Source organism: Muscardinus avellanarius (assembly GCF_963383645.1).
Source record: "Muscardinus avellanarius genome assembly, chromosome: X".
Taxonomy (NCBI): domain Eukaryota; kingdom Metazoa; phylum Chordata; class Mammalia; order Rodentia; family Gliridae; genus Muscardinus; species Muscardinus avellanarius.
In genome coordinates, this window is record NC_137792.1 from 23,761,694 (window position 1) to 23,785,505 (window position 23,812).

General features: G+C 35.2%; 1 protein-coding gene across 1 annotated transcript in view; it reads left to right on the forward strand.

Moving 5' to 3' along the window:
- The window catches only part of IL1RAPL1 (interleukin 1 receptor accessory protein like 1), a gene marked incomplete at both ends in the record, with an annotated part of 1,089,212 nt that extends 1,067,832 nt beyond the window's left edge, over positions 1-21,380 (forward strand). The window contains 3 exons of the mRNA XM_080718753.1: positions 4,183-4,326; positions 20,068-20,238; positions 20,662-21,380. Of these exons, the coding sequence (XP_080574879.1) occupies positions 4,183-4,326; positions 20,068-20,238; positions 20,662-21,380 (1,034 nt within the window). The remainder of the gene's footprint in view (positions 1-4,182; positions 4,327-20,067; positions 20,239-20,661) is intronic.
- Between the last annotated feature and the right edge of the window lie 2,432 nt (positions 21,381-23,812).

The following is a 23,812-nucleotide window of genomic DNA, read 5'->3' on the forward strand; positions in this document are numbered from 1 at the left end:
CATAGTAATATAAAGATAAAATACTGCAATGAGTCCAAATATCTTATTTTAGCTGTGAAAGAATTTAACCCCTAATAATTTTGTCCTGCCCCAAAGTTAAGTAATAATAGGTAGCACTCATATTAATGAATGTGTCCAGCTTGGAGCAGAAGAATGGAGAGCCTGAATCTAATACACCATTTTCCCTGGAGATATTAAACTTACACATGTTATATAAACCAGTATGACTAACTTAAATAAAACATGTTATTCTGCATGTTTATGATGTATATAAATGTATATTATAGTTGCATAAAATACTGTAGTAACTAAGGATCGTGCACTGTTGCATGCTCTGTGGAAGAAGACAGTTTTGTTCCTGACTTCTTTATAAGAATGTTATAAGAACACCATGTTTCTCTATGCAATACTATGGAAGTATCTGGGGGAAAATCTAAAATACTCTCATGAACTCAGATAAGTTAGTTACTGGTAAATGCTTCTTCTTTGAGCCAGGTTTTAGTGTTTCTGTAATTTTTAAATTATAATCTGCAGCTCAAAAGAATTATTCTGTATGTTTCTTATTCTGTAAGTAACACAAGACCATTTATATGATAACTAAGCCATATCCACTCTGTTCTTTTACTTATTACATTTCAGATAATAGTATTGATGAGGTAAATACATAAAATATTCAAGGTAGTATATATACATTTTTTAATGGCTCCTAATACCTAGCAATATGAACAAGTCATGTTTGAACAATTACTTCTCTAAAAATAAAAACTTACTTTGATTCAAATTTTCATTTTTTCTCATATTTCTTCTTTTTTGTGTGTGTATTGTACTAGGGATTGAACCTAGAGGCATTCTACCTCCAAGCTACACCCCCAGCATGAATTTTTTTTTTATTTCTTATTTGGAAACATGGTTTTGCTAGGTTTCTGAGGGCCTTGCTAAGTTGCCGAGGCTGGCTTGAATCTATGATCCTCCTGTCTCAGCCTCCCAAGTACTGGGATTATAGGCATGTACCACTACTCTCTAAGTAGCCATATCCATTTTCTCTAATGTGTTCATATTCAACTTCTAAAAATAAAAAACATATAGAGACCAATATTGTGAACATCATCTGAAGAAAATCAGAGTTCTGTTTATTGTATTGTTAGGACTATGTTGCAGGCACAGTTTTTATTGTCTACAATACTATTTGAGTAGCTATGGGTACTTAAATATGCTTCATGCCCAGGCCTGCTTCCATGTCTCCAGATACAAAGTACATGCTTAAGAGTACTACAGAAGACACATTCCCTGTCTAGGCAGTTATCTACAACAGAGCAGCAGCTCAGACTCCAATATTTCATTAGAGTTATCCCCACATAGGCTTTGGGTCTGAACTTATAATGGCTTTTTATTAAAAAATCAGAATTGTAAAGAATTGAAAAATAATTATCATAAGCTTAAATGCATAAATCTTAAATGTCAGCTCAAAAAGTTTTGCCAAAGGCAAATACTTGTGTATCTACACCCAAAACAAGTAGCAAGTAGTTCCTTTACCCTTTCCCAAAGTTCCCTCTTACCCCTTTTCAATACATTTTCTTTCTTTTATTCCTCAAAGCTTCCTATTTCTGATTTATATAACTATGGATTATATTGGCTTGGTCTTAGAATTACATAGAATCATAAATAGATGATTTATGTTATCACTTTGTGTCTGGCTTCCTTTACCTAACATAATTTTGTGAGATTCATAAACATTATGACTATCAGTAGATTAGTCTTTTTATTGTTGAGTATATTTTACCCTGAGTATATTTATCTCTTGTTAATGGACTTTTGGATGAGTTCTGATTGTGGTTACAGTGAATAAGACTATTCTGAACATTCTTATACAAGTCTTTTTTGCAGGTATCTGCTTTTATTTTCTTTGGGTAAATATCTAGGGGTGGAACTAATATTCATAGGCAGATTCATATTTCACTTTATTAGAAACTACCTCAAATTTTCCAATGTAATAATAATATTTTTTCTTCTCACTACCAAACATTAGGATTGAAAGTTAAGTGTTCTATTTTTTATGCAAGAAATTTTAGAGTTGTAAATTATAAGTATTTAATACGCTAAATTGGAAGTCAAAATGAATTTTGAAAGAATATAGTGTGGACTGGAGGTATAGTTAAGTGGCAGAACAGTTACCTATTATGAAGAAAGCCACTCAGTTGGATTTCCAGCACAAAAACAAAAAAGAAAAAGAAAAAAGAAAAAGAAGAAAGAGAAGAAGCCATAGTTTAAATCCTTCTATTTCCCATAATACCTAATGTTTTAAATCATATTTCTCTGAGCATAGATTGTAGTTTTATGAAGGCTTCTGAGTGTGGTAGAGTTGAAGTCTATCCTAAAAACGCATACCAAACCCAATACCCTCCACAGGATTATCTATCCACTTATCCTTTCTGTTCACACCATAGAAAGGAAACATTCTAAAGAGTATTTTGCATTCCATTCCTGGTACTTTTGCAGTAGGATCTCGTGTAGTTCCTCACAAGATTCAACAAATAAAACTCTTAGAGTTAGCCAGACATGGTGGCCCACGCTTGTAATACCTGTGCTTGGGGGGAGGGGGGCAGGAGGATGGCGCAGGTTCGAAGCCACCCTTGCTGGCTTAAGAGACCCTGTTTCCAAATTTAAAAAAATATTCAAAAGTCTGGGAGTGTAGCCTGGAGGTAGAAGAGTTTCCAGGAACCCCAGTACCACCAAAAAAGAAAACTCTTAGAGTTATTTTTCATTAGTAATTTACTTAGAGTCTCAAATATTAATTTCTCACTTTACTTTTTCTTTGTTAATTTTAAAAGGTCTGGTATTTTAATAATATAATTTCTTCTGTTTCTCATTTGATTTTAGTAAGTATAGAAAAACATAAATAGTAGTTATCATTAAGCTATTTAATTAATAATACAGACTAGATAATGAGAAATATGACTAAGGTTTTTTTCTATAATCAGTATAGGAAAAGTGATACTATATGCAAACACATAATACACATGCACTATTCTTGTGAGAAAATGATGGTTACTGTTTTAAGATAATTTTCCCCTGATACAATACTGTTCTAATCATGACTTAACCCATTTGTGCAAACTCAATATTGATCTTATAAACTGAGAACTTGTTTCCTTGTTGCCATGGATTATTTTAAAGTTCTCAGTCTAAGCTTACCTTGACTGTTTTAGAAAATTAGATCCTAACATATAAATACATACATATATACAGTTTTCTTATAATGCTCGTAAGGGCCAAAGGAAAAAAAGAAATATTTTATCCCAAAATTTCAGTTTCACTGATAACTTTTGATGTAAGATATACTTGTACATAGCAAGTGTTAAGAAAATTCCCCTTTTGGAGAACACAGTAAACATGTTTGGTATAAGGGGAAGCAAAAATAGAATAGAAAATTGAAGATCAATGAAATGAAAATATTACCAACATATTTTGTTATGATGCCCACTACAAAGGACTACTTCTTAAACCCAAGTAAGCATTTAGCCTTCAAGATTATGACATTCCTCCTTGACACTGCTCTATCCAGAAAGATGCAAATACAGAATTCATTGCCCCTGGCAGAAATTAGCAGAAAGCATTAAATTAGGTATGACTCCTGATACTTTATGCAGCAGTCCACAATGGCCTCCAGGGACTATGCTATTTAACCCCTCACTTCCATTTGACCCCAACTCCCAGGTGACAACTCAGGTGAAAGGGATTCACATTGGGAGAGCACAAAAGCCACTCTGGCTTAAAAGCTCCATATCGTCAGGGACTATTTCTTTTATCGACTCCATAAGCACAGTTTCCAGGATCTCTACAAGGGCTATATTTATATATGAGTTATGGCACTCAGGTAAACCTAATGTTACACTTTTAAATCAGATTCTTATAATTCTTTCAGTCCAGATGCAATCTACCAACCAAGGCTCACTTTACCATAAACAATGTTACTTAGCAACATAGCTACCACATACCACCTTATCTAGTTACCAAGGAAACAGAACTGAAAGTTATAGGTCAAACTCTCATGTAAAACAGATAGAGATGGTGGTAACCCAAACCCATATCTTATATCATCCAGAAAAATATGAAATTAAATTTAATTCATGACTTGAAGATGTGAATACTGTCTGATCTTCTCCTTTACTTTTTTTTTTCTAGAGCTGATGTACACAGTTGAACTTGCTGGAGGGCTTGGTGCTATTCTCTTGCTGCTTGTTTGTTTGGTGACCATCTATAAGTGTTACAAGATTGAAATCATGCTTTTCTATAGAAATCATTTTGGAGCTGAAGAGCTGGATGGAGGTAAGATTAGTTCCCCTTTCATTGTTGTTTCCAAATATTCTTACATGTTTCTTGTCTTTGTTTAATTGAAGGGGAAAATGTTTCCTGCAAAACCACTGGCAGCAGATCTTATAATATTTCAATGTCCAGTTTGCAAATTCATCTTTTATATTAAAATATATGTATGATACTTTGGGTCCAACAAGCATATTACTGTGAAAGTTGTAAAGCAATACCTACCCTTTGTAGAATTATATTCCAAATTGCACTTCCAAATTACAAACACTGATTGCAATACTATCAGAGTATTCATTTTCTCTCACCTTATAATCAGCACTGAAAGGCCAGCCTTACTTTTCTATAGGTAAGGAGTGTCCCTTTTAATTGTGTTTCCTAGTCCAGGAGCTTGAAGTGAATCTCAATTTGTTCCTGTTTAAACTGATCAGTTATGAATATTTTACCATTCACCCAGCAGATTTTTCAATTTTGTTTATTTAGATAGGCTAATTTTTATTCTTACTGTGGACCAACAGATAAAACAGTATGCAAGCCCATTGTTTTCATAATAACACATCTAATATTTTGACTCAAATTGAACAAGTAAATATTGTTTTGGTATAAATCATAATTATTCTTTGCTTCTGGTCAATCAAGAATATGTTCACATTCTGTGAAGAATTTGGAGCTCTTAAGTTTGAACTCTGTAAACTGTCCAATAAAGAATCTAAGACAACTTTTTTTTTTCTTTTCCCTTTGAAAAATATAACATAAGATAGACTTGCAATGTGGGAAGCATATGAAAACTGGCAATGAATACTGCAAATAATAAAGCTTTTTCAATTATCATATTTATAAAATTTTACTGTCAATTTTGCACTAAAGAGTACAAATGAAAATAAAGCAATTGCCCTCATTGTCACATTTCCAGGATATTCTGGAATAAATCCATAGGCAGAACTGTAGGTTGGCAGACATTTGAAGAGAAGTATAGCCTTTTCCCCTTGTATACTTGGGTGAAATCTAAGCTGTAGCAAAACGGTTGCTTTTGTTTACTTGTTTATTTTATTTTATTTTATTTTATTTTATTATTTTATTTTTGTGGTGCTGCGGGTTGAGCCCAGGGGTATTCTACATATGAACTGTACCCCAGACCTACTTTTTAATTTGGAAACAGGGTCTCAATAAGTCACTGAGCACCTCACTAAATTGCTGCGACTGTCCTCAAGCCTGAACTCTTCCTGTCTCAACCTCCCAAGTACTAGGCAGGTATAAACCACTACACCCAGCTTTGCTTTTATTTTAAGTGGTGATTTGTTTATTTTTCTTTGTTTCTAACTTTCTTGCCTATTCACACAATTTATTATTTTTCTCTTCTACTCTTTCAAAGAGAAGTGAGAAAATTGTCAATATCAGAGCTATTGTTGGATGAGTGTAACAAGCAGAATGCTAGACATTCTTAAAACTATCCTTGCTAAGTCTCATAAGTTTTCTAAGGTCAATATTGTAATCTCTGTTTTATTGATAAGGCAACTGAGGCTCCCAGAAGTTAAATGGCTTACTTGAGAAGATAAAACAAAAATTAATGAAAGTGGCCAAGATGGGATTTGAAAATAAGTCTATTTCCAAATCCTTTATTTTATCTAATAGTGAATTAACATTATTTTTCTCTTTTAAAATTTAATATGTTCAATATAGTCTCAACATTTTCTGTTGTCTGTACAATTAGCACAGGATATGATATTTTTAAAATAAGATTATGTAAACAAATATCACTTTATTAATTCTGTTTTGAATTTTGTGTTCTGAATGATATGATTTTATACAAACCACCAATCCTCAGTGCAGTTTTTATTTGTCATTTTCTGTATGTAGAAAATGATGGACTGCAATAAAAGTATACATCCTACACAGTTGAACTTTCATTTATTTGAAGTTTTGGGGGGGGCTCCTAATTTTAAATACTTAGTGAGTTACCTGGGTAACTCACTATTCTAAAGCTGCTGGATTCTCATATTTTTTAGAGTTTGTTTTATGTAAGAAAATAAAGAAAAAATAGTATTCTAGCAGATAAGAAATTTAGCTCAGAAAAATAACTTAGCTAATAAATGCCTTAGAATTTGTGAGAATACTGTTCCTAGGACCATCTTCAAAAAAGTCAAGGTTCTAACTAGTAGGGTTTTCATTGCGATACTACTATGAATGCATTAGGCTCGAAGAAACTCAAGAAAACAAATTTATCATCTAGGTAAGGTTAATGTGTAAATAATTCCCCTAAAAGAGAAAGAAAAGCAAAGATTACTGAAGCAATGATTGTTCAAATGGTGTTTGAGAAGAAATTTTTACTAAAAGTACAATCCCCGTGTGTGCCCTCCCTATATAAAAATAGACATTCTCTTGCTGAAATGGTGGGCAGGAACCCATCCTTAAATCTTCTATCTTGCTGCATCTCACCTGACCACTAGAATTTGCAGACACATGGTTTCATCAGAATTATAATATAGTAATAACAACATTGTAGCAGATTTAAAATTTCTATATTAACAAAAAGTAAATGTACATAAATTTCAAGTTTCTTTACTTCTCTAATGTTTTAAGACCATCCAGTTTGTCTCACAAATTTTCATAAGCACTGGGAATCCTAGTACTTGGGAGGCTGAAACAGTAGGATCACAGGTTCAAGGACCATCTCTTACAAGTAGTGAGACTCTCATCAACCAAATGAGATCCTGTTTCAAAAACAAACAAAAAAAAATAGGGATGAGGGATGTAGCTTGGCAACATCCTTGCCAACATTTATTGTTAATCTCTAATACCACATATGAAAATCTTAACCATGCAATCTCAATATAGCCTCCACTTCTGGATTGAAATTCAGTTTAAAACTGTTTTTAATATGTGTTTTATTGGTACATTATAGTTTCACATCATAGTGTAAATCATGTTGATAGTGACATACATGGATACAGCACTTGGTGCCCCCAACTCCCCATAACCCCCCTTCCCAATACAGAGTACTGAGATTGACATTAATATATTAACTTACGTACACCTATTTGATGGTAATATTTCCATTAATGAACTTCAGTCTTCCCCTCTGCTTCCCTTAGATCACATGTCTGGATCCACTGAGGTTTCACTTCCATTGTCTGGAATCCTTCTGGTATCCCAATTACTCCCTAGCTTGTGCATATGAGAATAAAACATATATCCCTTCTCTTTCTGTGATTGGCTACTCTCACTTAACACAATGTTCCCCAGGTCCTTCCATTTTTCTCACAGATGATGTAAATCTCTTTATTGCTGAGTAGAATCCCATTATGTGTATTTACCATAATTTTGTAATCTATTAATCTGTTGATGAGCACATAAGTTGGTTAATGTGAATTGTGCTGCTATGAACATGGGTATGCATATATTATTCTAGTTCTCTGGTTTCGACCTCTTTGGAAAGATACACAGAAGTGGTATAGGCAGATCATATGGTGGCTCCATTGCCAGTTTTCTGAGGAATCTCCACACTGATCTCCATAGTGGCTGAACTAGTTTGCAATCCCACCAACAGTGTAGAAGAGTTCCTATTTACCAACATCCTTGCCAACATTTATTGTTATTTGACTTCTTGATGACTGCCATTTTAATTAGCTAATCTCAGTGCAGTTTTGATTTGCATCTCCCTGATTACTTTTTCTTCTATTTCCCCTGAGTACTTTTTCTTCTATTTCCCTCCCCCTTCCCCTTTCCTCCCAAGAAATCCACTAATTTATACATGTCTGGGAAAGGAGAAAGGCCTCTGGTGCATACACCATCCTGTCTTCACTTGAGATACTATGTCTTTTTCTGTGGACTTTCTGAGCACTGGTTACTGAAGGCCAATATTTTTGGTAGGATGCTCTAGTCAAAAACTCTACACACATATGTCTGGACTTTATTCCTTTGAGAATTTCAGACATCCTTATCTGTATTTCTAACACTATAAATTTTGCTACACTCATACCTTCCTCCTCATTAAAATATAATCATATCCTTAACCTATTGCCTCTTTAATATGCAGATGTTAGATTGTGTGCAGGATTTCTCTACAATCTTTATAGTTTCCCAAGATCTTCCCTGTGAAAAAGTATGTAAATCTGTTTTTTCAGATTCTGTAGATTTTTCACAGATTCATAAATTACTTCTTTTCACAGATTTCTGTTATCCTCTTCCCCTCTGAGTCCCTCAGAGCCCTTTCTCATAAACCCAGGTATCCTCTGTATCTTGGTCATATCACCTTAGATCCTTCCACATGTTTGAGATAATTTTATTATGGTGTAATAATGCTCTACTTTCCCAGAGTTGGAAAGCTTCACTGACATTATGAAATCCCCCATGTGTCCTAGTTCTCTCACAAGTTTTGTTCCTCTTCCAAAGAAGAAATGACTGTTAAGAGAAATTGCAGCCTTTTTAAATTCTTGTCTTTAAAATCATATAATTTGTCGGGCATGGTGGCACACGCTTGTAATCCTCCCGCTTGGGAGGCTGAGACAGGAGGATCGCACAGATTCCAAGTCAGCCTCAGCTACTGAGTGAGGCTCTCAGCAACTTAGACCCTGTTTCCAAATAAAGTATAAAATAGGTCTGGGAGTATAGCCCGAAGGTAGAAAGCCCCTGGGTTGTACCCCAGTACCACTAAAAAAATAAATATTATAATTTAGGTTTAGAACAGAGATATACCTTCATTTATTTGCCATATTAACATCTTTAATAGGAGAATTCATAAAATTATCTGGGAAGTAAAAAGGGCAAAGAGCATGAAGAAGCATGGGAAAATAAATAGCTAATAGGGGCCTGGGAGTGTAGCTCAATAGCAAAATGTTTAGCTGGGCATGGTGGTGCATGCTTGGAATCCCCGCGCTTTGGAGGCTGAGACAGTAGGATCGCATAGGTTCGAAGCCAACCTCAGCTATGTAGTGAGGTTATCAGCAACTTAGTGAGACTCTGTTTCCAAATAAAGTATAAAATAGGTCTGGGCGTATAGCCCAGAGGTAGAAAAGCCCCTGGGTTCCACCCCCAGTACCACCAAAAAAAAAAAAAAAGGATTCAGTTAAAAAAATTAAAAAAATAAAAAATAAAAAAAGAATTCTGATATAGGAAAATTCTGATGTGTTTCCAAGATAAACATGTTGATACTTTTGTTTTCTTCGTTTTTTTCACATTTCTGTTTGTCTCTCTTCTACAATAATACTTGCATTTTATTGTTTCTTTTGGACTCAGGATTTATCAATTCTCTTTTAATGGCATGACACCCAACTTTCTGAATCACACTTAGTATTCTATCTTCAAGTGTATTTATAAATATGTCATTTCTGAATCTAAATGTTCTAGCCAGGCACAGTGGCGTAGAATCCCTGTATTTGAGAGGGTAGGCTGAGATAGAAGGATTACAGATTTGTGACCAGCCTCAACCACTTAGTGAGGGCCTCCACAACTTAGACCCTATTTTAAAATGAAAAATATAGGGCAGAGATAGAACACCCTAGGTTTAAACTCCAGTACTCCTTCCCACACACAGACCTGCATTCAGTTCTATTATTTTATTTTCTAGTATTTTCTAGTTATTTCTTGCTATTTCAGTTTTTATATCACCTTTTTACTCACACTTATTCTTCATCATCTTTCATTTTACTCCTCAGTTTCTTTTATCATTCTCTATCCCCCTGGCCATACTTTATCCTCACCCGCCATTTCCAACTAATCAGCAAGGTCAGTAAATTGAACCCCTTGAAAACAGATTTTTTTATCTCCTTTTTAACTGCTTCCTCTAAGCCTACTATATCACCTTCTTGTTATCATATTCTACCCCTTCAATTTATCCTTCAAATTCTGACAGAATTATCTTTCTAAGTACTGTGATTTTTTTACAAAGGCCCTTTTTCATTGAGCATTTTCAAAGCTGTAATCCAAAACACCTGACCACCACAATTTAGAGGAAGTAAAATTCATTTGCTCACAGTTCTGGAAGTTTCAGAGGTTCAATCCATGTTTGGCTATGTGAAATATGGGGAGCTCAGGGCATGAGACAGAGTTTGTGTTTAGAGAGAGAGAAAGCGAGAGTGTGCACGTTTGTGAGGGTAGGAGGAACCTTATATAATATCCTAGGCCATGCCCCCAGGCTCTCCTCTTCAACAACCAAGCCCCACTTGTAACATTGTTGCCTTGTCTAAGAGAGTTCTAGGAGAATATTCTAAATCCAAACCTTGACATGCCCCTATCAATAAATGTCCTCATTTTGCCTGCCAGACCATATCCAGGCTTCTTCGCTCAGAAAGCAAGTGATATCAAAATGTGGCCCATGAGATCTGAGCATATACAGTACCAATTACAATGAAATAATGGTCTTTGGTCAAGCCTAGCTTTTAAGAACTAACCAAAGAAAATTTAATTATACCCAATTCTGAAGTTCTTTTGGATAAATTTGTAACCATAAGAGGGGCAGGAGAAGTTTAGCTACTCCCCTACCACCTTGATTCTATAATAAAATGAAAGGAAGTCTGGACTAGTTCTATAAACTACATATTAACAAACAGGTATATATCCCGCTCTATAAACTAAAGAAGTTCCCAATCTGTAGTAGTAGTGTGTGTGTGTGTGTGTGTGTGTGTGTGTGTGTGCGCGCGCGCGCGCTCGCGTGCGTGCATGAGCATGCATGCTTTAGAAAAACTTGAAAAAGTTTTCTCCTGAAGCAAATGAAACAATATTCCTGTGGTAATATCAGACTCTTCATCTTATGACATCCAAAAGTATTCTTCATCAAGACAGGACCAATGTGGACTCAAGCCTAGAATTCCCCAAAGAGAGTGGGCCACTGGCCCTGGAGATTTTTGTAGGGATGGGGAATGCCTCTAACTTATGTTAAATGACTCATATGCCTTTATTGGCACTAATTTCACCCTGAAGAAACTACTTCAAAGATTGTATACTTAGTAAAGAGCCACTAATTTTAGCCATAAAACTCAATTTCTAGCATTTATTGTGCTAATTAGCAAACCGTATACTTTTGATCAGAAATAAAGATAGTTTAAATACATAGAGTAGCTGCCTCTGGAGTGTTACTATCTTCTAATTAAATACTAGCTGACCATTTTGATAAGGGCAACCTACTATCTCTAGGGCAGAATTATAATAGCACAATACCACAGTCTGTGCTGGAATAATTTTTTAAAATGCAAACATGAAAATAACATCAGAATTCTTTCTCCTCTATGCCTCTGCCTGGAGTATCTCTTCCAGCTTTATTTGAAAGCTTGTAGACCTACTTTATATATTTTTTCGGTGTATGAAGTGTTTGTTGTTTTTGTTTATTTCTCCCCTGCCTGTGAGGTATCCAGGGCATGCTTACTCATAATGACAGCAAAGCATGCTTATATGAACATTATAATAACTAACATGATTCTTACTTTAAAGATAAAAAAGATCTCCTAGTCCAACAGTGGTAGTTATTATAAGTATTGGAAAAAATGAGTAAGAGCGATCTTTTATAATTTCTACCCCCATTCACAGAAAATGTGAATATCTGTTCCATTTCAGGTATATGAAACAAATTGGTGTCAAAACAACCTTAAGTCATAAAGTTTATTTTTCTTTCTCCTTCAATTACAAGGTCAGTCCTTATTCATCAATCAGAAATATTGTTCTCATATCCATCAGTAAAACCTAACACCTCTCTAAATCATTTAGAAACCCTATAAGGACTGGGTTTTGTTTTGGTGGGAAGGGGATCAGTGGTGACAGTTACATAAATTGTATATACAGGAAGAATCTAGAATGCATTTTTTTCATTCCAAAAGGAAACATATAGAATTTTTTTGGTTATATGACTTGCTCAAAGTTATAAGCTATTAAATGGCATGAAGCAAACCTTCTTATCAAAAACCCTTTGTTCCCTGTACTATTCTGTTACCTTTTACCACTGAAGATTTCTAATATCTATGTGCCTAAAGAATTAAGGGTAGAAAATTAATATCTATCAAATGACTCTTTGCGGCCAGGCATTTTGCTATATGATAAAGACTCATTTACCACTAGAAATATTCAGGAAACTGCTTTTTTATGTTACTTTATTTTATTTTTTGGCAGTGCTGGGTATTGAACCCAGGGCCCTTTGCATGTTAGCCAAGCATTCTTCCACTGAGCTACACTCTAAGGCTATGAGTACTATTTTATAGATCAGGAAATATAATCTTCAATGCAATGTAGTAAAAGCACATCAGTTAGGATTATTTAGCTCTATAATTTTTATTTAGAAAAATATATTTTAGAAATATGTGGAAACATATGAAGGCGAATTTGAGACATGAGCAAGAAATGTGGCTTGGTTTTTTTGAAAACTTTTATTCAAAGTACATGAATGATCATTTCTAATTTTTACAGTTTTCTGAGCTAATATGTCATGCTTAAATGGACAAAATCATATTTTAACATGAACTACACAATGTATCTTTGTGTCTTCCAGTCCCATTTTGGTAACTTCATCTGCTGAATAATGGCCTTTTTTACTAGTCAATATCACTTATGTGACTTACATATATTTGGGAACAAAAAAAGGAATGGCTAGCTGCCAATAACATCTGACAACTATTCAATAGGCATTTAAAGGTTAAAAACTACCAAGAACCTAGCTGTCAGTTTCAAGCATTTCTATTATCAGTAAATCCTTTTCTAGCCCAGATCTAGTATAACTACCACCTTTATCTTGAAAAGGGAGTTGTAAGACCATGTTTTTTTGTTTTTTTAACCATTCACAAATATATTGGATTCTCTGTCCTCCTAAAGAGCATTGAGCATGGTGTGGCAGTGCATGCTCGTAGCCCCAGTACTTGGGAGGCTTAGAAAGAAAGATCTAAGGTTTGAGGCCAGCCTCAGCAACTGAACAAGGCCCTCAGCAACTTAGGGAGACCCTGTTTCAATATGATAAAATAGGTTGGGGGTATAACTCAGAGGTAGAATGTCCCTGGATTGAATCCCCAGTACCAATTTAAAAAAAAAAAAGCATTGAGGCAAATATTCTCTTATTAAAGAGAAAGATGTGTTTACTTATCACATCTCTGAACTCTTTTTTATTCTTGATACATACTTTCATTTTACTTCTCCCATAATATTTTAAATTTTTGTTCTACTTTTTTTCCTCTTAAGACAAGGCCTCATTATGTTTCCCAGGCTCGTCTCAATCTCCTAGCTTAAGTGATCCTCTTGCCTCAGCTTCCTGAGTAGCTGGGATGAAAGGAGCATCCCAGCCAGCCATGGTGGCACACGCTGGTAATCCCAGCGCTTGGGAGGCTGAGACAGGAGGATCACACAGGTTCAAAGCCAGCCTCAGCTACTGAGTGAGGCTCTCAGCAACTTAGACTCTGTTTCCAAATAAAATATAAAATAGGTTTGGGAGTATAGCAAAATAGAAAGGAAGAAAAAAAGGAGTATCCCATTATGCCTAGCCTTAATATTTTAAATTAACCCATTTATTTCTTAAGTATATGAAGTCTAGGCTTCATTTTGCCCTCTCAAAATATTTTTATAGAATAGTTAAGCCAGTAGTTACTTCAGTCAATATAATGGGAAAATATGTCAGATCTGTTGTCTTTAATTTTAAAAATTAATTAATTGGATCTTGACTATTTTGTTTGATTTCTATTTTTGTGAAATATGTCATCCAGATTTTATTGAAAGTCATAGAGTTAATGACTGTATTTGAGATTATAAAGAATTATTGCAGAGTTGTCTACCAGCTGCTTTCCACCTCTGCAGTGAACAGAATTATATTTGATGGCTAAAATTACAGAATAAGAAATAAATAGACTCTTGTACCACCCTATAACTACTTTTCAGCTGTTTATAAATCAAAGTTGAATTTAAATGATCATAGCCCTGTTGTTTAAAAAAATATTAGTATAATTTTTTTTGTAGGTATAAAAGTTTGAGCTTGTACAGTTTTACTAGGTACATAAGGCTTATACATATGGAGATTTGTCAAAATGTGCTTGCACAGATATCAGAAGCAATCTAAGAGATATTACCAAACATACTTATTCAGTTGGCAATTGGAATAAAAGACTAGGACTTGGAATCCATGTGATTTTGAGTCAGAAAATATTGCTGAAATTAGTATAGTATCTGGCACACTATTTATTTATTTATTTATTTATTTATTTATTTATTTATTTTTTGTGGTACTGGGGTTCCTGGAAGCCCTTCTACCTCCGGGCTACACTCCCAGACCTGTTTTTACATTTTTATTTGGAAACAGGGTCTCCTAAGCCAGCGCACTGGCTTCATACCTGAGCGATCCTCCTGTCTCTGCCTCCCAAGCACGGGGATTACAAGCGTGCGCCACCACACCCGGCGTGGCACACTATAATCTGACAACTTTCAGATCAGGGGTTTCCTTCTGGTGGTAAATAAATGCCTAACCCATTACTGCATGGACATGAACTCTAGAAAAGATAGAAATTAGGTATCAATCAAGCATGCCATTTAGTTGAGGATGGTACCACAGATGCTTTCAAAGAGGCTTTCTACCAGCATGACCTGCTTAAAAACAAGCCCTTTTAACTAAGAGATATTAGCTTAATTGTTATAAATTTATCCAGATGACATAAAATGATAGAAAACAGACCATAGCGCCAATTCCTTAAGTTCATTAAAGGTGTTAATATGATTACTTTTACATATTAGTCTAGATAAGAATTTATTCCTTACCACATTTTTTAGAGAAAGAGTCTCACACTGTTACCAAGACTGGCCTCAAACTTTGGGACTCAAACAATCCTCCTGTCTCAGCCTTCTTAGTATCTTGGACTACAGCCATGTGCCATCATGCCAAACTCTATCCCCTTTATGATAAAAATGTGGGTTTTCAGGTCTTGCTTGTAGAATGTGTGCTCTATGTATTAGGACAATTCATTGTGAACCTTAAGGGGCAACGTTCAGTTTGTATAGTGCTCTTCTAAATTACCTTGAAGCTGACGCAGTTGCTTGATGTTGTTAAGACATGTTCATACATGTACTCTGTTCTACAATAGAGTTCCTCAAAGTATAGTATTCAGACTAGTGGCAGCATCTCCTAGGGGCTTGCTATAAGTACAAATTCTAAGTACTGATTTTAGACCTACTGAGTGAGAAATTCTGGAGGTATGGCTAGGTAAGTCATGTTTAACCAAGTCTACCAAATAGATCATGTTTTACCAAGTCTAACAAATGTTGGTCATTTGTGCTCAAGTCTAAAAATCATGTTCCTAGAGGCATTTGCATATACCATAAGTCTTTTTTGAATCACGGTGAGCAACTTCAGTCCAAGGGGCCTACCTAAACTCTGATCCCACAGCTCCTAGCAATTCCTTGAAGAGTCTGGGCAGCATGAAGTTCACATCTCTAGAGCAATGGCCCAGGTGTGAGAAAATCCTCAGAACTAGCCATAGGATGTGTCATGTGATGTCAAAGCGAAAGGCTATTTATTCATTTCTTCAACAGGTTATTTGAGCATCTACCTAGCCCTACTCACATATCTGAGAAAAGTAACTTGCAGTCTAAGTGAGAAAAACAAGAAAAGTAAAGTAATAACATACTAAGTAGGAAGAGAGTTCATCTGTAACTGAGAGAAATGAGGCTCATTTTTAAGGAAAACAAACCACAGATTTAGCTGTTGGTTATTTAGGCAATAATATTATGGGTAGCCATAACTTTATTTAATCAATAATATTATGGGTACCCATTATTTATGGGAAGCCATAAATATTTTGTGTTACCTTAAACCATGATTAATAATAAAGTTTAGAAAGGTAAATTTATGTGTCTCTAGTCTCCAGAAGAGGAGAACTATAAAGGGAAGTTCAGGTAAAACACAAGTATACAGCTAAGGATTGAGTAGGGCCTGACCTAGGATCTAACTAAAATCTAAATAATTTGTATCAACGAATAGCTTTGTGATGATTGGTAATGAAAAGGATTAAGTGAAAATTGCACCTAAAGTTTAGATATTAAAGAAATAATATTGCCTTTTTATTAAAATTACAATGTAATCAAGGGTGAATAGCAGAGTTTGGGATAGGAAGCTTTTTATATTGTTAGCATGTTTACTGTCTAGTAATGCTAAGAACATCCAAATTAAGGGAATACAGGTTATAGGTAAGAGTGAAGGACTCTTTGAAATACAGGAGAAAGAGAACAAGATTGAGTATCTAAATGAAGGCTCTACATAAGAGTGATTATCGATGTTATGGAGGACAAGGAAAATTTTAAGGGAAAGTGAACTGAAAAAAAAATGGAGTGGACCAGGCTGGGTGTGGTGGTGCACACTTGTAATCCCAGCATTTGGGAGGCTGAGACAGGAAGATCATGGTCTCAGATACTACTTAGTAGGCCCTTTGCAACCCAGTGAGACGCTGTTTCAAAATAAAGAATAAAAAATAGGGCTGAGGGTCTAGCTCAGAGGTAAAATGCTCCTGGGTTCCATGCCAGTACCACAAAAAAAAAAATGGAGTGGACCACAGCCAACATCTTGTAGAATAACAATATTTATAAGATGAAAGAAATGTGCCATGGAAGAGACAATAAAACCAGAACTAGACAATCTCACATAAGCAAAGGTGATTATCAATTGGGAATTGACCAATATGGATATACCAGTTGTTTATATCTCTTCTTATTCTTGAATATTTTCTCTCAGTGTTAGAATTTTTATGTTGATCTGATTTTAAATATTTCTAAAGCTACCCAAGACAAAGGGCAAAGAATAGTTATTATATAACTCAGCCTTAGGGGAGCTTCAAATCTGTGTAGTATTTTGAGGACAAGCTATAAGAGAGCAACTTTCCAGAAAGAAAATATGATATGCACAAAATAATATGATACACCTGTTTTGTGGCTTAAAAATCATTTTTCTTTTTGGCCAATGATCACTTTACTATTTTTAGTAAAACCTTTATTCTCCAGAAATGAAATATTGACTTTTCCATCTTCTGCTAAACTAGAAGCAACTGGCCAATATTTTAAAGAAAGTTTAATATCTTATAGGGAGCTCATGAGCATAGCTAATGAATGAATGCCTAAATTAAATATTAGCCAATATTACATACTGATTTATTATGTCCTATTTTATAATTACTTATTCAACTAATGTGTTTACATCAACCAATAGTACTATTCTAGAACATCAGCTCTTCAAGAGGCAAAGTCTTGCTATACAAATATGAATTTTTATGATATGGATTCTACCTTTAATATGTACAACTGTGTTCTAGAAGAAGAATAGAGGAAATGTCGAAATATGACACATTTTTGGTGATAACCATTTTCCAAAACTTTTTATTTACTGAAAGCTGCTTTAAAAAAATCCTCCAGAGTTTAAGGTCTTCTTCCAGGGTTCCGATGATATAGTTGTTAGCTTTGTGAATACCTGTTTTAACTTTTGCTGTATTAATGAGTTTTCTTAGTTTTCTCTAATAAAGAATAATCATAGAATGATTCATGACAGATCAGGATTATCAGATTGCCTAAAATACACATATAGAGATGTCAGGAAGTGAGAATTTAGTGTCCTCAAAGTAATAAGGAGTATCCCAAAGCCACTCAGAGTAATAGTAAAAATGTCCCACAACTTTTATGTTTTATACTTTTTAGTCACCTTTTTTTTTTCGTTGCTATAGCTAAAATACTTTAAAAGCTCAACTTAGGAAGAGAGGTTTATTTAGGGTGTACAATTTCAAAGCTTTCCATCTATAGCTTACCAGTTCCAAGGCAGAGACCCTGGCAGAAAGGCTGTAGGGCATAACTGAGAAGCAAAAGCAGTACTCAGGAGGGAAAGGGAGGAGGGAGAGGGAGAGAGAAAGGGAGAGGGGAAGGGAGAAAGAGAAAAAGAAAGAAAGAAAGAAAGAAAGAAAGAAAGAAAGAAAGAAAGAAAGAAAGAAAGAAAGAAAGGTGGGAGGGAGGGAAAAAAGAGAAAAAGAAAAGAGAGCAGTGGGGCCAGAAATAAATACAGTCCTGGCCATGCTCCCAGGGATTCAACACTCCAGGTATTTCCCCTCCCCTAACAGGGTTGCATTGTCTAGCTTTGATCTGGAGGACATATTAAGTCCAAACCATAACATACACCTTCACAGATTTTAAATTATATTCTGAATATAGAGTTCATTTTTATTCTATCATTTGTGAGTGTTTCAATCAAAGTCAACCTAACGATTGAGAAATATTTTGAAGGTAAAGATATTGATATAGATATACTAAGCACACTGACAGTAGAACTGAGATGAACTAAAAATGCTGATATCAAATTCTAAAAATGAAATGACAAGCAAAGATTATCCAGACTTCTTATTCCTTGAAACAACTTGTGAAAATTTCTGGATGATAAGTTTATAAAAATTAAGATAAAGTGAACACATGAAAGTAGTACCTAAACATATAAGAGTTTTCATTTAAAAGGGGAGAAGATTTTCCAGGTATGGTGGTGCATGTCTTTAATACCAATACCTGGGAGACTTCAACAGGAGGAGCACAGGTTTGAGGCCAGCCTCAACAACTTAGTGAGGCCCTCTGCAAATTAGTGAGATCTCCATTTCACAATAATATGTGTATATATGTGTATATATGTATGTATGTATGTATGTATGTATGTAAGTATGTATGTATGTATCTATACACATGAAATGAGAGTATAGTTCAGAGAATATCTCTTGGTTCAATTCCAAGTACCAAAAAAAATAAACAATATAAAATAGAGCTGTACCTTAGCTCAGAGGTAGAGTGCCCCTGGTTTCAGTCCACAATATTACAAAAAAAAAAGAAGTGAGAAGAACAATAAGATTTTAATACTAAGTTTCTTTCATTTATATTTACTTTTTATTCTTGTTTCCAAACTAAATAGCATGATGAAAAATAATTTGGCATTATTTTATGTTTAAAATAAATGGAGAACTGTAAATCAATGTTTCATATAATTACTCAGTTTAATAGTATTCTTAGTCTACAATCCAAAAACTAAATCTCAGTGAATTTTTTTTCAAATTTGGTTTTATTTTCTCCTCAAACAAAAGTCAAGAAAGCACACAAAATCTAAAAACCATTCCTCAAACTAAGAATGGTGGAATTCACCTATTGTCCCAGCTCTGTGAGAGGCTGAGGCAGGACTATAACTTGAACCCAAGAGTTTGAGGCCAACCTGAACAACATAGCAAGTCCTCCTGTCCAAAAACCAAAAAGATCATTTCTGTATAGTCAAGCCAGGTGCAGTTTTCTCTCTCCCTTTTTTTCCAACTAGGTTAGATGACCAAAGGCACAATTTTCCATGTAGACAATAAATATCCTCTCTTATCTGTGCACTGTGCATCAGAACTGGTGTAAGTCAGCATTTCTGAGTGTGTGTGTGTGTGTGTGTGTGTGTGTGTGTGTGTGTGTGTGTGGTGTTGTGTTTGATGGGAATGGAACCAGGGTGTCTTGCACATTTAAGTACTTACTCTACCACTGAACTACGTCCCCCAACCCCCACTACTCTTTTCACTGATTTTTCTTATACTATTTTCACAACAACAAAAATCAGAATATGATCCTTTGTACCTCCAAACTCGTTCCAGAATATTTAGCATCACTGAACACTTAATGAAAATTAATGAAGGCTTCTTGTTTTGTTTCTGAGGAATAGGATATTTAAAAATGCTTATGTAAAAAGTGAATGTTTTCATGTCCTATTGTTTTCTTTGTAGAGTAGGACTTCATTTTACTCTGTAATGTTTTTGACAGACAATAAAGATTATGATGCCTACCTGTCATACACCAAAGTGGATCCTGACCAATGGAATCAAGAGACTGGGGAAGAAGAACGCTTTGCCCTTGAAATTCTACCTGATATGCTTGAAAAGCATTATGGATATAAGTTGTTTATTCCAGATAGAGATTTAATCCCAACCGGAAGTAAGTTAATGTTTGCACTTACATATGTGTTTGCATACTGGTGTGTCGGATCATCACTTTTTACACAGTTTTAATTTTGGGCACAAAAGATATCTTAAGAAAAAATGTCTTTGTACATTTATATGGAATTTAATTTTGATACTCCAGAGAAGATACCTCATTATTCTATAAATGTCTCATTATTTGACTTTTACATTTTAAGAAATCATAGGAGATATTTGTACCTAGAGAAAATATGTCTATTAACATTAGAAGAAGCAAGGCCCAAACTCTATTTTCAGTGATCATTGGCTATTTTCATCTTCTCAAGGTGTTACAAATATCAATTACCATTTCGTATATGAGAGAAAATTTACGACAGCTTTCCAAACCAAGTGATTATGATTGGTTTATTCATTCGGATACATTCTTTTCTCTTTATAGCATACATTGAAGATGTGGCAAGATGTGTAGATCAAAGCAAGAGGCTGATTATTGTCATGACCCCAAATTACGTAGTTAGAAGGGGCTGGAGCATCTTTGAACTGGAGACTAGACTTCGAAACATGCTTGTGACTGGAGAAATTAAAGTGATACTGATCGAATGCAGTGAACTACGAGGAATTATGAACTACCAGGAGGTGGAAGCCCTCAAGCACACCATCAAGCTCCTGACAGTTATTAAGTGGCATGGACCAAAATGCAACAAATTGAACTCTAAGTTCTGGAAACGTTTACAGTATGAAATGCCTTTTAAGAGGATAGAACCCATTACACACGAGCAGGCTTTAGATGTCAGTGAGCAGGGGCCTTTTGGGGAGCTGCAGACTGTCTCAGCCATTTCCATGGCTGCGGCCACCTCCACAGCTCTAGCCACTGCCCATCCAGATCTCCGTTCTACCTTTCACAACACGTACCATTCGCAAATGCGTCAGAAACACTACTACCGAAGCTATGAGTACGACGTACCTCCTACTGGCACCCTGCCTCTTACCTCCATAGGAAATCAGCATACCTACTGTAACATCCCTATGACACTCATCAACGGGCAGCGGCCACAGACAAAATCAAGCAGGGAGCAGAATCCAGACGAGGCCCACACAAACAGTGCCATCCTGCCGCTGTTGCCAAGGGAGACCAGTATATCCAGTGTGATCTGGTGACAGAAAAGTTAGGGACAGCCCGTCCCTGGGAGTTGGAGTGGAATCTGCAGTCCAGTGCCTGGAACTAAATCCTCGACTGCTACTGTTAAAAACATGCATTACAATCTCTAGAACACGAGGAAAAACAGGGTCTTGTACATATGTTTTTTGGAATTTCTTTGTAGCATCAGTGTCTTCCTGTTTTACCATGTCTCTTATCATTACATTTTTTGACTTTGTTTTATATGTCATTGGAATTTGTAAATTTACATTTTTTTTTTAAAGAAGAGACTGATGTATAGATAGAAAACCCTTTTTTGCTTCATTAGTTTAGTGTTAGAATGGGTTTTTATTTCCTTTTTTTAAAATTTATTTTGCTTTTAACATTTCCTTGGGGTGCTTGGACAAATCTATCTGATGGGACAAGGAGCACCGGATCCTCTCTCAGGTTCTGCGTAGGATCAACTGGGCCACGTCGGCCTTCAGAGAGCAGTGCGACGAACGCCAGCATGACCATTTGAGAAAGAGAGAGAGAGAAGAACACTTGTTCATAGGAGGGCCCCGCCAGTCAGAGCCCTGAGTATCTTCCTTGTCCCACCTCATTTCCCACCTCACCCTTCTAATGGCAGCATGATGTGTAAACTCTGCAGAGGGGTGGGGGTGGGTCTAACTGTCTTAACATTTAATTCACTGCTCTTCAGAATACACTCTAGACCCAAAGGTGTGCTACAGAGTGCTAAGAAGAAAAGATCAAGGGCATGAAAATGAGGGAGAGTGTTGTTTCCGTTTTTTAAATGAGTTGATGTACCCTTCTATACATATATAAATATATATATATATATAAATATATATAAAACAACAAAACAAAACAAAAAAAAACAAAAAACAAAAAAACAACAAAAAAAAATAAGCCCTATATTTGATCACTTCCTGGAAAGGCATGAATGTGTTTGTGGTTGTTTTTGTTTAGTATTCTACTTCCTCTTTCCCTCTATAATTTTTCTGCAAACAATATCATGTACAAATGCCAGGCAAGTTAACTCAAAAGAGTGAATCGAGGCGAGTCAAAATGAAATTTATAACGAAGGCTTCCAAACCAAAGGGAAGAACAGGATGTGTCATCAAATATGTTTTGTCACCTTGTATTATACAAAATGTTATTTTCTATAGTCAGAGAAAAATCTGTGAATCTTCTTGTGGGGTCCCTTGTATTTAAATGTTAACTCGCTTGTATTTAATTTTTAAGGCTACATTCAGAATTAAGTGTTTGGTTTTCGTTTGTGAACATAAGCAACACTTATTAATATCAAAGTGTTTAAATAAGAACTCAGGAGGTCGAACATACGAATACAACAGAGGTCAGTATTTTCAAAGTAAACATTATTTACAAAAATAGTTTTAAAATTAGATGAGAAAGTATTTAAAATAATTAGTTTTACTGTGTAAAGAATTAATTTTACTTTAGCTATATGATTCTTTCAGAAACAGAAAGTTGATGCTCCCAGGAAATTCATCACTTACCACTTAGCTTTATGTTTAAAAATCAATGAAATAAGCAGCTAATTCATATTCATGTTAAGAATGAAGCAAACTCAATCACAAAGGAACCTGCAGAGGGCAGAATTGTTTAAAGGAAATATTACCTATGTAGCTTTTAGTTTTAAAAAATCAATGTGACAAAAACACTGATAATAGAACTTATACCTTACTTTAGTAAATCATTGTAGGAACTTCTATCCCAATCATTGTCTGTGGGATTGTATAGTGACTGTTGTATGTTTGCTTTATTCCTACCACCATAAAATGAGAAAGAAATTCTAAAATCTTGATCACAGTGCTAATGTGTGAGTTGGCCACAAAGAAGAAAAAGTGTAAACTGCGATAGAGCTCATCATTGGGGAGAGTAAGATAGAACTGCAAATGTGTTGAGAGACGAGTGTAAGCGTTTTGTAACGATGCAAAGGTCTCAGTGTCTGTTTGACAAAGTAAAGGAGCCTTGGGATGTGCATTGATTTTTATTTGCTTAAAAAATGTTTACTTCCCTGACAACTTGCCTGGGTCCTTCTCAACAATTCATCTCTATTCCTGTGCTCCCCTTGGATCCGTGTCACATTTTCACAAACCAGAACTGAAGCTGCAAGGACACATAAAACTTTAAGGTCAGCTTTGCACACTGAGTTATTTTCAGAATCTGAGAAGGCCATTGTTTACCTTGTACTATGGACACCTGTCAGGGACTGGTGGCAGTGAACCTCATTGGACTGGATTCCAAACTCCCCCAGTGCTCAGAAAACTGTAAATGTGACAATGGCCTGGTTTATTTCTTTGTTTAAATTTTTTATTTTTATTTTTTTTTACATGCACGATGGAAGTGTGGAATAAATGTAGAGGAAGTAATCAGACCACAGTCATATTTTAGGCATCCATAGGTGTTAATTTAGCTGCATTGGGAG